At 44.5% G+C, this 13492-nt stretch overlaps 1 protein-coding gene, 2 non-coding genes and 2 pseudogenes across 3 annotated transcripts in view; 2 read left to right on the forward strand and 3 right to left on the reverse strand.

The window, feature by feature from the left end:
* The window catches only part of RPSA (ribosomal protein SA), an 8274-nt gene extending 2399 nt beyond the window's left edge, over positions 1-5875 (reverse strand). The window contains exons 1-4 of the mRNA XM_042472618.1: positions 5818-5875; positions 2768-2934; positions 1641-1759; positions 920-1165 (exon numbers count right to left, since the gene is read on the reverse strand). Of these exons, the coding sequence (XP_042328552.1) occupies positions 920-1165; positions 1641-1759; positions 2768-2900 (498 nt within the window). The 5' untranslated portion in view covers positions 2901-2934; positions 5818-5875. The remainder of the gene's footprint in view (positions 1-919; positions 1166-1640; positions 1760-2767; positions 2935-5817) is intronic.
* LOC121935850 lies at positions 2196-2351 on the reverse strand. The gene has a single exon (XR_006104872.1). It is a non-coding gene; the product is annotated as a small nucleolar RNA SNORA62/SNORA6 family (small nucleolar RNA).
* A 324-nt stretch (positions 5876-6199) lies between the features above and the next one.
* LOC121935879 lies at positions 6200-6317 on the forward strand (annotated as a pseudogene).
* Positions 6318-8830: 2513 nt separating this feature from the next.
* Positions 8831-8944, forward strand: LOC121935805 (annotated as a pseudogene).
* A 338-nt stretch (positions 8945-9282) lies between these two features.
* Positions 9283-9401, reverse strand: LOC121935804. The gene has a single exon (XR_006104852.1). It is a non-coding gene; the product is annotated as a 5S ribosomal RNA (ribosomal RNA).
* Positions 9402-13492: the final 4091 nt, after the last annotated feature.

Raw genomic sequence — 13492 nt, forward strand, 5'->3', positions numbered from 1 at the left:
TTGCTGTATATACTTATATATGCTGCATATGTGTAATCTCAGAAGTTTAGTGAAAAAAATTGACAAAAAAGCTGAGTCACTTATCCATGGGTCATGCAGTACTGTACTTTTTACTCTTATTTACTCCTGACCACCATCTGAGGGGGAGAGAGCCCTGGCCTGAAGACAAAGAGCCCTCCTCCTGACACACCATCTTGAGGGGGAGAGAGGCCTGGCCTGAAGACAAAGGCCCTCCCCCTGACCACCATCTTGAGGGGGAGAGAGGCCTGGCCTGAATACAAAGAGCCCTCTCCAACCACCATCTTGAGGGGGAGAGGCCTGGCCTGAAGACAAGTGCCCTCCCCCTGACCACCATCTTGAGGGGGAGAGAGGCTGGCTGAAGACAAAGTTATTTCTTTTTAAAATATTTTGATTGTACTTTGTATTTGTCATTGCATTTTTTACGTGTACACCGCTATGATCAAGCAGAATAGCGGTATATAATAAAACAATTATTATTATTATTATTATTATTATTATTATTATTATTATTATTATTAAAAGGAACCATCCCCTAGTGAAAGGCAAGAGTGTAATCTGCCCTGGAAACATTGACCTCCTCTCTACTTTCTCATCCATCCAGTCTAGGACAAGTACAAACAGTTGTGCCTGCTGGAATTTTGTATGTTCTTTGCCACTGTTTTCCTTTGCTTCATCCTTTAAATACTTTGCTACATGCCCTTAGGTTTTACCCTAAAATTATCCATGGCCCATATCAAAATCCGTATTAGCCCCCAAACCTGTCCTTGACTAATACACGAAGTCAAACTTACAGTCAAGATTATATGGCACTTGGCATAATTTCACTGCAACTCTAATTATATACCAAAAATACCTTTTATCAGAGAACTACAGATCAATGTAGCAGAGCATACACTACCTTGTTGTTGCATGGTATGGCAATATCCACATAGCGCAGAGGAGAATCTGTGTTGCACAAGGCAATGGTGGGGATGTTCACATAAGATGCCTCAGTCAGTGGCTGATGATCAGCTCTTGGATCAGTGACTACCAAAAGGCGAGGTTCACGAAAGGCTGCCTGAATCTGATTGGTGAAGGTGCCAGGAGTGAAACGGCCAGCAATTGGAGTAGCACCAGTAGCAGCAGCAAATTTCAAAACAGCACGCTGGAGTGGGAAAATAAAATGCAATGAGACTCATAAGATAACTGTTCCAATAGTATGCACATTTTACCTGGATTCCAGCATGAGAATATCATTTTGAGACAAGCATGGATATAACTTGGTTCCTCTTTTGTCTGATTTAGGAGTTTACCAAAGCTCATACTATCAGCTTCTTTCAATTGGTTTCAAAGGTACTACAAGATCCCTATGTATATGGTCACCCAATGGGTTTCCGTGGCTGAGTGAGAGAATCAAACCCTGATCTCCAGTCCAGAGTCATAGTCCAGCACTCAAACTACTACACCACACTGGTAAGGCTACCTACCTGAAAAAGTCTCCCAGTCTATGATATTTGTTGTGTGATTTCAAGTTGTTTCCTCTGAGGCTGGAATTTCTGCTTCCAGATTTACAGAGCCAATAGCACTAAAACTCTCACTATGCTCAGTACCGGATGTTCAGTACATTAGTATATCCATACCTGTCCAGTATTCCTGGAGGAGATCACGCTCACATCAGCTGGGTTCTCAATAGCAACAATGGCACGGGCAGCCAACAGCAGTTTTTCCCACGTTCTTTTCAGATTTATGATGTAAATACCTACACAAAATACAGTGAAATTCAAGTTTAAAATTGGATGCACATATGCTGAACCCCTGAAAAGCTGCTTGCCATACCTTCAGTCTTCGCTTGTTAAAACAGCACACAGGAAGGGGAAAAACAGGGGAACAAGGAGAAGAACTGCTCCAACCTTGAGCATGGCCAGACTTCACCCTCTTATGCTCACCAGTATTAATGAATTACCAGGAGTCAGATGTGCAAATGGGACTCCTCTTACTTATTCACATATTCTCTTCTGCAATCATCTCACAATGTGCTAAAATAGGTGCAGTAAATATAGTAGTGCTTCCTTTTGAGAAGGTGGGTGTTGCTTCCCTTTCAGTGCTATTCTTTAACATGATCCATCAATAAATACAAAGTCCCATATTTAACAAGCCTCCAGTCTTTAATTACACCCTTCATTTTATTAAACGTGAAATGTGGCAGTGAATACTATCAAACTCCAGTCATCGAGCAGAACTCTCCTGGTGTTAGCGAAAATCCTGCCAACATTTACTATAGCACACTTCCGACACTCAAGAGTTCAACGGCCAGAAACTGGTCTCATCTCTGAGCTTTAACAGTGTGCAGTTAAAACAATATGTAGCATGCCAATCTTCTTACCACCTTACATATATATCAGGTAATCAATACTACTTCACTTTTATAAACAGAAAGTTATGGAAAACTGTGCCTATAGTCTACACAAACTAATGTCTTGCAAATTGTAAAAACACCAAATGAGAGCCCAGCCCATTCTACAAGATGGTCTTAAAACAATCTAGCTAAAGTTAAATATAATTAAGTCCCACTGATCTCAGTAGTCTTGTTTGTTTTTGAACCCTCACAAAGAATAAGGTATAAACATTAAAAAGATCAAAATTGAGCTTAGACTAAAACTATTATTTGCTATTATTGTGTGACCACTGATTCTGACTTTTACACAATTGTCTACAATTAAGTAAAAAAACAACCCAGTTCCATGTACCATGTTTACTAGAAGCTTACCATCACTTTTTCTTTTATAAATATACTGCTCCATCTGAAAATCCAGATTGGTTCCTCCCAAATGTGTTCCTGCAGCAAGAAATTTGAGGACATCTTCCTCCTTCATTTGCAGGACATCAAGACCTCCGGACATTGTGAAAGTTTCCTTTTGAAGCTACGACAGGAAACCTAAAATAGGATCAGATGCATTAGTAGAGGGCCAGGGAAGATCACTACTACAAATCTGTTTCTCATCTATTAAACAGGACCAACATTCTATCACTAAGATAAATTTGATTGCAGAACAAGAATGAAGACTTCAGTGTTTTCCAAGCTATTACTCTGTACAAAAAAAAGGTCTGCATTATACACATTATGCAAGAACTTGGATGTCTAGGAAGTGGTGCACTCTATTTTGTAAACTGCCTTGCTCCTTAGGAAAGGCGGCATATAAATAAAATGTATTATTATTATGATATCAGCAAAAAAGAGCAAAAATTCAGATGGTTTAATTATGCACTTGATTTTTTCTCTTAATACATGTATGCATATATTTAGACTTAGGCTAAAGCTGCTTAGAAGAGGTAGCAGAGTACATAAATAAATCAATACCTGCCTGCTGTTTACTTTGTTGTTGTGTGCCTTCAAGTCATTTCTGACTTATGGCAAACCCAAGGTGAACTTATTATGGCGTTTTCTTGCCAAGTTTCTTCCGGGGGAAGGAAGGGGGCTGCCATTGCCATTCTCTAAAGCTGGAAGAATATGACTTGCCCAAAATCATCCAGTGGGTTTATATACATACATACATATATATAAACATATTTAGGGGTAGTCATTGTGACCATATAGCAAAGTACAATAACATACAAAAATCCACAAAACAGTGATGCCTTTACTTGGCCAACTAAAGTGCACCAACAACATGAAAGCTTGCACCATGTATTTTGTGCATTTTGGCTGGCTGATTAAAGGTATCACTGTTTGGGGGGGATTTTGCATGTTACTGTACAATATAAAAATGTGTCTTGAGCCAGCATGGCATAGTGGCTTATAACCCACTGGAGTTACTTTGGGTAAGTCACAATGTCTCAGAAGATGTCCATGGCAAACCCCCTGAGGAAACTTGCCAAGAAAACCCCATGATAGAGTTGCTTTACATTGGAAGCTATTTGAAGGCACACAACAACGAAAGACTGGTCGCTTTCTGCACTCCATCCAGAACCACCCAGCATTTCAGCTGATTTCCTCCCCATGTTCATGTACTGCCATAATAGCCATGACTCTGAAGTTGTTCAGACAGCCCTGAGGAACCTGCCAGAATACTCTCTCTTGTGCCAAGAATGTATGGCCATACTGTTACAGAGTGCCTTCTTTGTCAGCAGGTAGACACCAGATCCAGGACATACTAAAACAAATGACATTACTTGCCCACAGAGAAACATTGGAAAATACTTGTCCATGGCAAGTATTCTCCAATGATTTCCTATGGGCAAGTATGGCTTCCCTATGGGCATTTATTCCCCAATGATTCCGTATGGGCAAGTATTCCCCAATGATTCCCTATGGGCAAGTATGGTTCCCCTATGGGCAAATACTGTCATTTGTTTTACTATGTCCCACCAATTCTCATATTTTGGAAGCCCTGAAGATTCTGCATACGGAAGTGACGCTCTGAATAAGGGCAAAGGCCCGTGATGCTTGACAGGACCACAGTGACTCCAAGGCGAGAATCCAAGGATGCATATGCCTTCTGACGAAGAAAAGGCTGTGCCACACATCTTCCCAAAGAAGGAAGAGAAAGACATTGGGGGATGTTGTCATTTTATCTCGCACAAAGTTGTCCAACATAGGTGAAAAGCAAAAGGTGTGACAGTCCTGCTGCTGAGGGGACCGTTCCCCATCTTTAGTCAGACATGGAACAGGATGGCTAGCGGAACACACCTCCCATTCAGGTACATGGGGGGGAAAGGGGGGAGAGGAGACATATACAGTCAGCCATCAGCAGAGGTTCAATTCCAGAACCCCTAAAAAACACGCATTAATAAATAAATAATAAATAAAACCTTTATTTTATCCGCTTTTCTGTGACAACACAATCGAGCAGCTCACAACACATTAAATATCCACATTGAACAGTATGTCTCCTATATATGTTGTATGTATATATAGACACGCGCACACACACACACTTGTCCCTCCATATTTGCTAGTGTTAGGGGCCAAGACCCCTGTGAATATTGAAAAACCACAAATAACAAAAACACCATGTTTTACCTCTCTCGGAATCTCTAGGTCCTCCAGGGCAACTCTGTGGTCAACGTCCGACAGACACTGACCATAGAACTGCACTGGAGGGCTACAAAGGCCTAGTGGAGTGTCCTCTCTAGGAATCTCCAGGTCTTTCAGTGCGACTCAGTTCAAGTTGACCATAGAGTTGCTCTGGAGGACCTAGAGTTCCTAGAGAACCTTATTAATCAAATCCGTGAATAATCAAATCTAAGCCGCAAATATGGAGGGATGAGTGTGTATATGTTTATTGTGAGCTGCCTTGGGCCCAACAGGGGAGAAAGCGGGCTAAAATAAAATAATTAAATAATAAATAAAATAATATACTGTATTATGTTTCTGCTTGTTCTTAAAATAAAAATCTTGCATTTTAAATAATAATAATACTCTATGTAAGCCTCCTCGATCTTTTGGGAGAGGCAGGATAAAATAAATAATATAATAATATATATATATATTATTATTATTATTATTTATTATTATTATTATTACAACAGCACTCCCCAAACTGTGCTCTTAAAAGGGATTTTGGACTTCATCTCCCAGAATCCCAGTGATTGGCCCACAATGCTGAGGCTTCTGGGAGTTGAAGTCCAAAAATCTCTCCAAGGATACTGTTTGGAGACCACTGCTTTACAAACTGGCCCTCAACGAAGAGCCTGAGATGGTGAAGAGGAAGAGTTTAAAGCAGCCACGCTCCTTTTCAGGGTTGGGGCCTTCCTCTTCCTCTTCCTCCCCGGGCCCGCTCCCCGCTTCCTTTTCCGGCCCAGCGCAGGGCGACTCACCACAGTAGAACGCCGTATGGAGGAGGTCCTGGTTCGGAGAGAAAGAAGGCCGCGCCGCCTACACGCCTATATATACCCCTCCGGGTCCAAATCAAACGCGTCCTTGCGAACGGCATGACGTCATACGCACCGACGCAGAACGTCGCTCAGCCACATCCTGAGCGGGGGAAAGAGGGTTAGTTGCTGTTCCAACGGCCGCCATGTTTGGGGGGAGCCTTCTCATGAAAGCGGGCGAGGTGGGCGGGACTTGTATTTCCAAAGCTAGAGGATCAGGAGGATGGCATGCCTTGGTGGGTTCTCCCTGTGTCGCAGGTGGCACTGCGTGGCATATTCCTCTCACAGCGCCTTTGCATTGAAGAGAGTGAAAGCGAGCACACTTCATGCCTACGGCCATACCACCTGAACACGCCCGATCTCGTCTGATCTCGGAAGCTAAGCAGGGTCGGGCCTGGTTATGTACCTGGATGGGAGACCGCTGGGAATACCGGGTGCTGTAGGCTTCTCTTATTGGCTCTTTTCTCTTACTTTGCATCTCTTGTGATTTGGAGTTCTTACAAAGGAGGAAATTTACTTAAAACTACAAGAAATCCAGCTATTCCCCTTTCCTTTGACAGAGGCCCTGAGCTCCCTGAATGTGTGTGTGGCATTTGGGGCTGGTCTTGGCCTCCTATTCACTTTGGACCTCTACTCTACTCTCCTTTTTTAAAAGCGCAGAAGTCTATCATGAAGGACGGAGGAGCTGATAAAGGGAACAGCTGGCTGCCAGAGCCATACCCCAATGAAGCGAGGTTGCCCCGAGACCTTGGGAGCATGCAGAAATTGCCTTCCTTTGTAAGAACTACAAATCACAATGATGCAAAGTAAAAGAAAGAGCCAATAGGAAAAGCCTAACAGCACCCGGTGTTCCAGGGTCTCCCATCCAGGTACTAACCATGCCCGACCCTGCTTAGCCTCCAAGATCAGACGATATCATTGGGCGTGTTCAGGTGGTATGGCCGTAGGCACACGCTCTGCTCGCTTTCCCACTCTTCATGAAAAGGCGCTGTGAGAGGAATATCCACACAGCGCCACCTGCCGGGCGCAGGCAGGAACAAACGCCAGAGCCACAGCCTCCTCCTGTTTCCTCCCAGGAAGAAGACCAGGCCCCACCCTCACCTTGGTTCCCTACAGCAGGGACGTAGCTAGGATTTTAGGAGGGGGGGGTCCCGACTAAGTGCCACCATTATATGGGGCTTGAGTGCGGCGGCGCGCAGCAGCACACACCATTCATTTTTCTAATGAAAGGGGGGGGGTCCAGACACCCAGAACCCCCCCCCCCGGGCTACATCCCTGCCTACAGAGTCCTCACAATGCCCTCACAGGGCCAACTAACCCACAGCCCCCCCCACCCACTCCCCACTCCCACTTTGCATGCCCTTGGTTCCCAGTGGACCAAAGCCAAGCCCTGGGCCCTTCTCCTCCAGGCCCCCAAAGGACCCTAGGCCTACAATCCCCGGTGCCCCTGGAAGCCCCAAAGGGCCCAGACCTGCTTGGCTGGCACCCCAGAGCAGAAGAGATCTGTTACGAGGGAAAGAGTGTGAGGGCCGTTCCCTACCTTCCGCTCAAAGGAGCCCTTCTACTCCTGCTCCAGACCTTTGCCCCTTTAGAAAAACGGGGAAAGTCAGACCTCCATCTCCCAAAGCCCACGCCATGAGGAGGAACATCCTGCGCATCATGCTTCGAGGCATATTTCTGGTGCTTTGCAATGAAAGAGATGTACCCTGACCAGTCAGACACAGTGCATCCCCACTGGCCTCATAGCATTGCTTGAAGACAATATGGGAATGCCATTACACACACTTTTGGCTCCTGAGAGCGGTTATATAGAAAAATGTCCTAATTACTCCTAATCCCGATTTGTGCCTCCAGAATTTACAAATGTACCTAGAATTGCTACAAATACGCTGTCGAAAGTGTTGACTGATGGAAAGATATGTGGAAACCACTGGTCTCCACCAATCCACGGATAGCATGGAGGGAGCGGTTTTTCCTAGTAGCTACTGAGAAAAGATCACTGTCACTTGGCATCTCACAAATCATACCCAAGGAAAGATTTTACAGGTTTCTCTCTCATTGTGAAGGAAATGTCGATTGAAAACAATCTCTGATGTATCCTTAATTGGAGATGACATACTACATTCTTCTGATAATCTTCTCTTGTTGTTGTTGTTGTTGTCAATGTTGCATGCCTTGTGGCAACCCTATCATGGGGTTTCCTTGGCAAGACCTTGTTCAGAGTGGCTTGCCACTGCCATTCTCTGCGCTGAGAAAGTGTGACTTGCCCAAGGTCACCCAGTGGGTTTACATGGCCAAGCTAGAATTCGAACCTGGTTTCCCGACTCATAGTCCAATGCCAAACCTGGGGGAAATTGAAAGCCATTTAATGAAGAAGCAAAACTGTTAGTATCAAAAGACAAAAGTTAATGTTCTTTACATTTCAATTTTCTTCTACTAAGTAATGTTAAACTACTAACACAAAAACTCATTGCTCAGTACTGTGTGTAACAAAGCTACGTACTGTTATTGCTTTCTTTTGCTACATGGCAAACTAGAATTCAAACCCTGGTCTTAGAGTCATAGTCTGATCTGTGGTGGCTTTTATGCTTGTATGGGGCACCTGGGCTTGTAGGCCTCTGCTCCTTTGGGCATCTAGGACCCTTTGGGGGCTCTGGAAGGAAGAGGGACTCCAGGTTTGGCTTTGCTCAATGTGCAAAGCCAATTGGGTGGAGTGGCCTTGGGGCAGGAGAGGTAGGGCCCTTGAAACCCAGAGGAGTGGCCTTGCTTTTAGGGTCTTTCTGGGTGCCCCTTTCTCCTTGCTGGGAGCTCCTGATTTTAGGTTAGGTCCCAGTCTGAGAGGAGGAGCAGGAGGAGGCTGTGGCCCTGCGTTGTTCCTGCCTGCGCCAGCAGGTGGCGCGCGGTGCACAGTGCTATCAAAGAGCATTTGCATGAAGGTGGGAAAGCGAGCAGAGCGTGTGCCTACGGCATACACCCTGAACACGCGATCTCGTCTGATCTCGGAAGCTAAGCAGGGTCGGGCCTGGTTAGTACCTGGATGGGGACCGCCTGTGAATACCGGGTGCTGTAGGCTTTTTTTTGCCTCTTGTTCATACTTTTACAGCTCTGGATATGAAACTTATTTCATGCTCCACAGTGCTTGCTATTTGCAGCCAGGATGGGATTAACACCCTCTCTAGCTACTTCTGTGTCCAAGTCACCCTCTGTCAGCCTGGATGGAAGCAACATGAAACCACAGAGAAACAAGGTTTTTCAGGGGGTAGCCAAGTATTCCCAGGCAGGGCCCTCCGTGGCTGTCAGCTTTCCTCTGTTTGGAGGTCTTTTGTTGTTTTGTATTCATAATGTTTTCTTCCTTTCTATGAAGTTCATGTCACAAGAGGTTTACAAGTAAGAGAAAGAGGCAATAATAAAAGCCTACAGCACCCGGTATTCCCAGGCGGTCTCCCATCCAGGTACTAACCAGGCCCGACCCTGCTTAGCTTCCGAGATCAGACGAGATCGGGCGTGTTCAGGGTGGTATGGCCGTAGGCACGAAGTGTGCTCGCTTTCACTCTCTTCAATGCAAAGGCGCTGTGAGCGGAATATGCCATGCAGTGCCACCTGCTGGACACCAGCTGGAACAACACTGCAGCCACAGACTCCTCCTGCTGCTTCTGCTCTCAGGAGGGAAACCAGGGACCTCCTTTGTGCTCAGGTCCTCTGCTCACTCTGACAAAGGACATTACATTGTTGTGCCAACATTTGCTTTTCTGGATTTGCTCTTAGCATCCTTTTCTGGCCAGATTCTCTACAAAAACCTCTCCCACAAATTCCTGATCCATGACTTCAATAGCAAGCACTATGGCACATGAAGACTCAGAGGCTATAGGACCTGTCTTGGGTTTTTAAGGAGATGCAGGACCCAGGAATTCTTGCAATGCCAATGGACATGCTGCCTAGGAAACCCTGGGAGATCTAGTTCAAAAAGGAGGGTTCCTTTTTGCTGCATGTGACTAACAAGGCTTTGTTTCTGAGGTCCAAAACACACTGCAGAAATAATCCAGTTTGAGACTGCTTTCAGTGGCTTGGTTCAATGCTAGGCAATTCCCATGTGGGGAATCTCTGCTATTCTGAAAGAATAGCAGAGATTCCCCACATGGGAAAAGGATGGAATTTATGGGATTGGCTGACATCTTGGTTGCCAAACTTTGGATGGCTAAAGGGTTTGGTTGGAACAGGAATAATTATCCTCATGGTTGGGCTACTGCTATGTATGATAATACCATGTTTACTACAATGTGTAAAAAGGAGGGTTACAAAGGCTGCAGAAGGCCTGATAGCAAGAGAAATGATGATAATGAGGGCATATGAAGAACTTCCATAGTGAAACTTGTTTTCACAACTTTCAAGAAAAAGGGGGGAATGAGAGGTTTGAAGTCTGTAAATATAAAATGGCTATGCTCATGATATTCATAGAATCATAGAATCATAGAGTTGGAAGAGACCACAAGGGCCATCCAGTCCAAACCCCTGCCATGCAGGAAATCCCAATCAAAGCATCCCCGACAGATGGCCATCCAGCCTCTGCTTAAAGACCCCCAAGGAGGGAGATTCCACCACTCTCCGAGGGAGTGTGTACCACTGTCGAACAGCCCTTACTGTCAGGAAGTTCCTCCTAATGTTGAGGTGGAATCTCTTTTCCTGTAATGAAGAAACAGGAACAAAGGCTAGAAATGTCACGTAGACAAGCTCTGCTTAAACAGCAGTGTTTCACATGAACACTTCCCTTGAGCAAACTATTAGCAAGCCAGTACCCACAACACCTGCGCTTTGCTCTCCTCCTCCTCAGTTTCCTGTAGCTTAACCGCAAAGCTATTTCGGCAGTTAGCTTCCGTTTGCAAAGCAACTTCTGCAAAAACATCTTGTTATCTTGCTAGCAGTTTTAAAAACAGCCCATGAACTTTTTGAATCTTGCTTTTAACAATTCAGTGCCTGATCACCCCGCAGCTAGGTAGGAGGTATGACCCTTATTAGGTAATTGGCTGTTTCTGTTTCTGCTTCTGTAATTGGCTTACACTAGGACACAGACAGACAGAGAAAGGTATAAGAATGTAAGATAAACAGAGAATAATAATAATAATAATAAAATTTTATTTCTATACCACTATTCCAGCGATCACAGCGGTGTAGAGAAGGGCGCGGCAGTCTTGGAACCACCGTTTTGGTGTGCTGCCCGCCCCAATTGGTGAATAAACCTGTGTTTTATTTTGGACCACATCTCGGACTCTGGCTCTCCTTTGTTGCTGGACACTCCAAGGACATTCCCGATTTGGGATGTTGTTCTCTTACAAGACGTTTAGCTTTCTCTGGTGCTCAATAAACTACAGTTCCCAGGGTTCCCTGGCACTGAGACAGGGCAGTTCAAGTTGTCCCAAACCAGATCATTCCTGCAATGTGTTCTGAACCTGGCTTAGGAGTTTACCAAAACTCTTGCTTCTTTCTTTCAACTGGTGTGAAAGGTGCCACAACGCAGATGGTCAGGCAATTTTGTGGGAATATTGGGTGGTGTAGGCTTTTTTTGTGCCTGTTTTGGTACCTCAGCTCATTTTTACACAGGATTTGCAGTCCTAGGCTTGTTCCTGCCTCCCAAATACTCTGATCCTGCAGAGGATTAGAGTTCTTTTGCATTCATGCCAATGGCACAGATCCCACACCTGCAGCTGCTAAATGCCCTCTTCTACACATCTAGGAAAGGCTCAGGAACCCTCTCCACTTTTCACTTTGGCAGCCATGATTGGGAGTTCCCATTGTTTGATATCGAACAAACTCCCAAATGTCCTTTTCCAAACGTATCACCAATCTATAGGGTGCAGTGAGATGCGATTGCGCATTGTTCCTTGCAATGAAGAGAGACGTAGCATGACCAGGCAGACACAGTGCATCCCCACCGGCCTCATAGCATTGCTTGGAAAACAAAATATGGAGAAGACCATGTACACCACTTTTCCTCCTTAGAGCTACAGAGGCATAGAAATGTACCTAATTACAGGGTACATGTTTTCAGGAGGGTAGCCTTACCAGCATAGTATACTGGTTTCACTGCGGGACTGTGACTCTGGGCTGGAGGTCAGGGTTTGATTCTCCCGCTCAGCCACGGAAAACACATTGGGTGACCATCTGCAGAGGGATCTTGTAGCACCTTTGAGATCAGTTGAAAGAAGCTGGTAGCATGAGTTAAATCAGACTTCTAAGTCAAGTCCAAAACACACTGCAGAAACAATCAAGTTTGAGACCGCTTGAACTGCCCTGGGTCAGTGCCAGGGAATCCTGGGGATTGTAGTTTATTGTGGCACCAGAGCGCTCTGGCAGAGAAGGCTAAATATCTCACAGAACTACACTTCTCAGAAATCCCTAGCATTTAGAGTTGCCATAATTCTCTTTCACAAAACCAGGACAAAGAGTAGGGGAAAATGTAGGACAAAAATGTAGGGCATTTAAGAAAAATGGAGGACACAACCAACTAAAAGCCAAAAACATTAACAGAAAACAAGGTCAGTCATGCTAAAAATTGAGGACATTTTTTACATTCTTCCTGGGCAGAAGGTTGGGATATAGCTTTGTGTGGTTTGTGTGTTGGACTAGGACTCTACGGACCAGGGCTCAATTTCCTTGCCTATTAGGTGATATTGGTCAACTCACACTCTCTCAGCCTCATCAGAGGCCTCAAGGTGGTTTTTTTTTTGGGGGGGGGTTCTTTTAATGCTAACAAGTCTCCCCTTTTTGACAATGATAGTGTGATGATGATGATGATGATGATATGAGTCAGCTTCAGAGACATGCAGGCACTGTTTCAGAAGCCGAGAAAGTGTCACCTTCCAAAGTGCATTTTCTGTGTGTTTTTTGGTTCTTTAATGGTGATACAGTATTGGTATCAGCAAGCCTCTGAGGCAATGGCTAATGCTCTCATTTTTACAAACTCATGCGCAGTGAAGAAAAGCAAAGTCCTTTGACCAAGTACACACTTCTGAAAAGTACAGTTGAATCCGAGGGCAAATCCACTTCTTGTTAAACCACTTTGACATATTCAGTATGCATAGCATGTTCAGTGTGAAACCTAAAGAGTTTGGTTATACAATAAGCCTCTGAAATATGCAAGGGGCCATGTTAAAATAAAGCCATGTTCAATGCCCAAATGTGCTATTTGGAATGGGGAGGAGGGGAGGTTGGCCAAAAAGGAAAGTACATTTCTGTCATCTGTCTAGGAATAATGCCCAAATGTCCTCCATTTTGATCACACCTAAGAAACATGCATTTATAGTAACATTTTTTTAAAAAAAATTTTCGCATGTCCTCCATTTTTAAAAAATTTTTTTGGGTTTAACACTTAACATGGCTATTATTAACATAGCCTCTTACATACTGCAGTTGCTTCCATAACCAAACCCTTTAGGTTTAACATTTAACATGGTTTAACACGGGCATGCATATTTAACATACCAAGGTGGTTTAACAAGAAGTGGATGTGGATGGGCCCTCGGTTTCAGGTTTCTTGCACCAAGTGTACTTCTCAGAAGTGTGTACTTTCGCAAGATACTTTGATTTTTCTTCGCTGCTCATTAGTTTGTAAAAATCAGAGCAACTT

This window comes from Sceloporus undulatus, chromosome 6, assembly GCF_019175285.1.
Source record: "Sceloporus undulatus isolate JIND9_A2432 ecotype Alabama chromosome 6, SceUnd_v1.1, whole genome shotgun sequence".
Taxonomy (NCBI): domain Eukaryota; kingdom Metazoa; phylum Chordata; class Lepidosauria; order Squamata; family Phrynosomatidae; genus Sceloporus; species Sceloporus undulatus.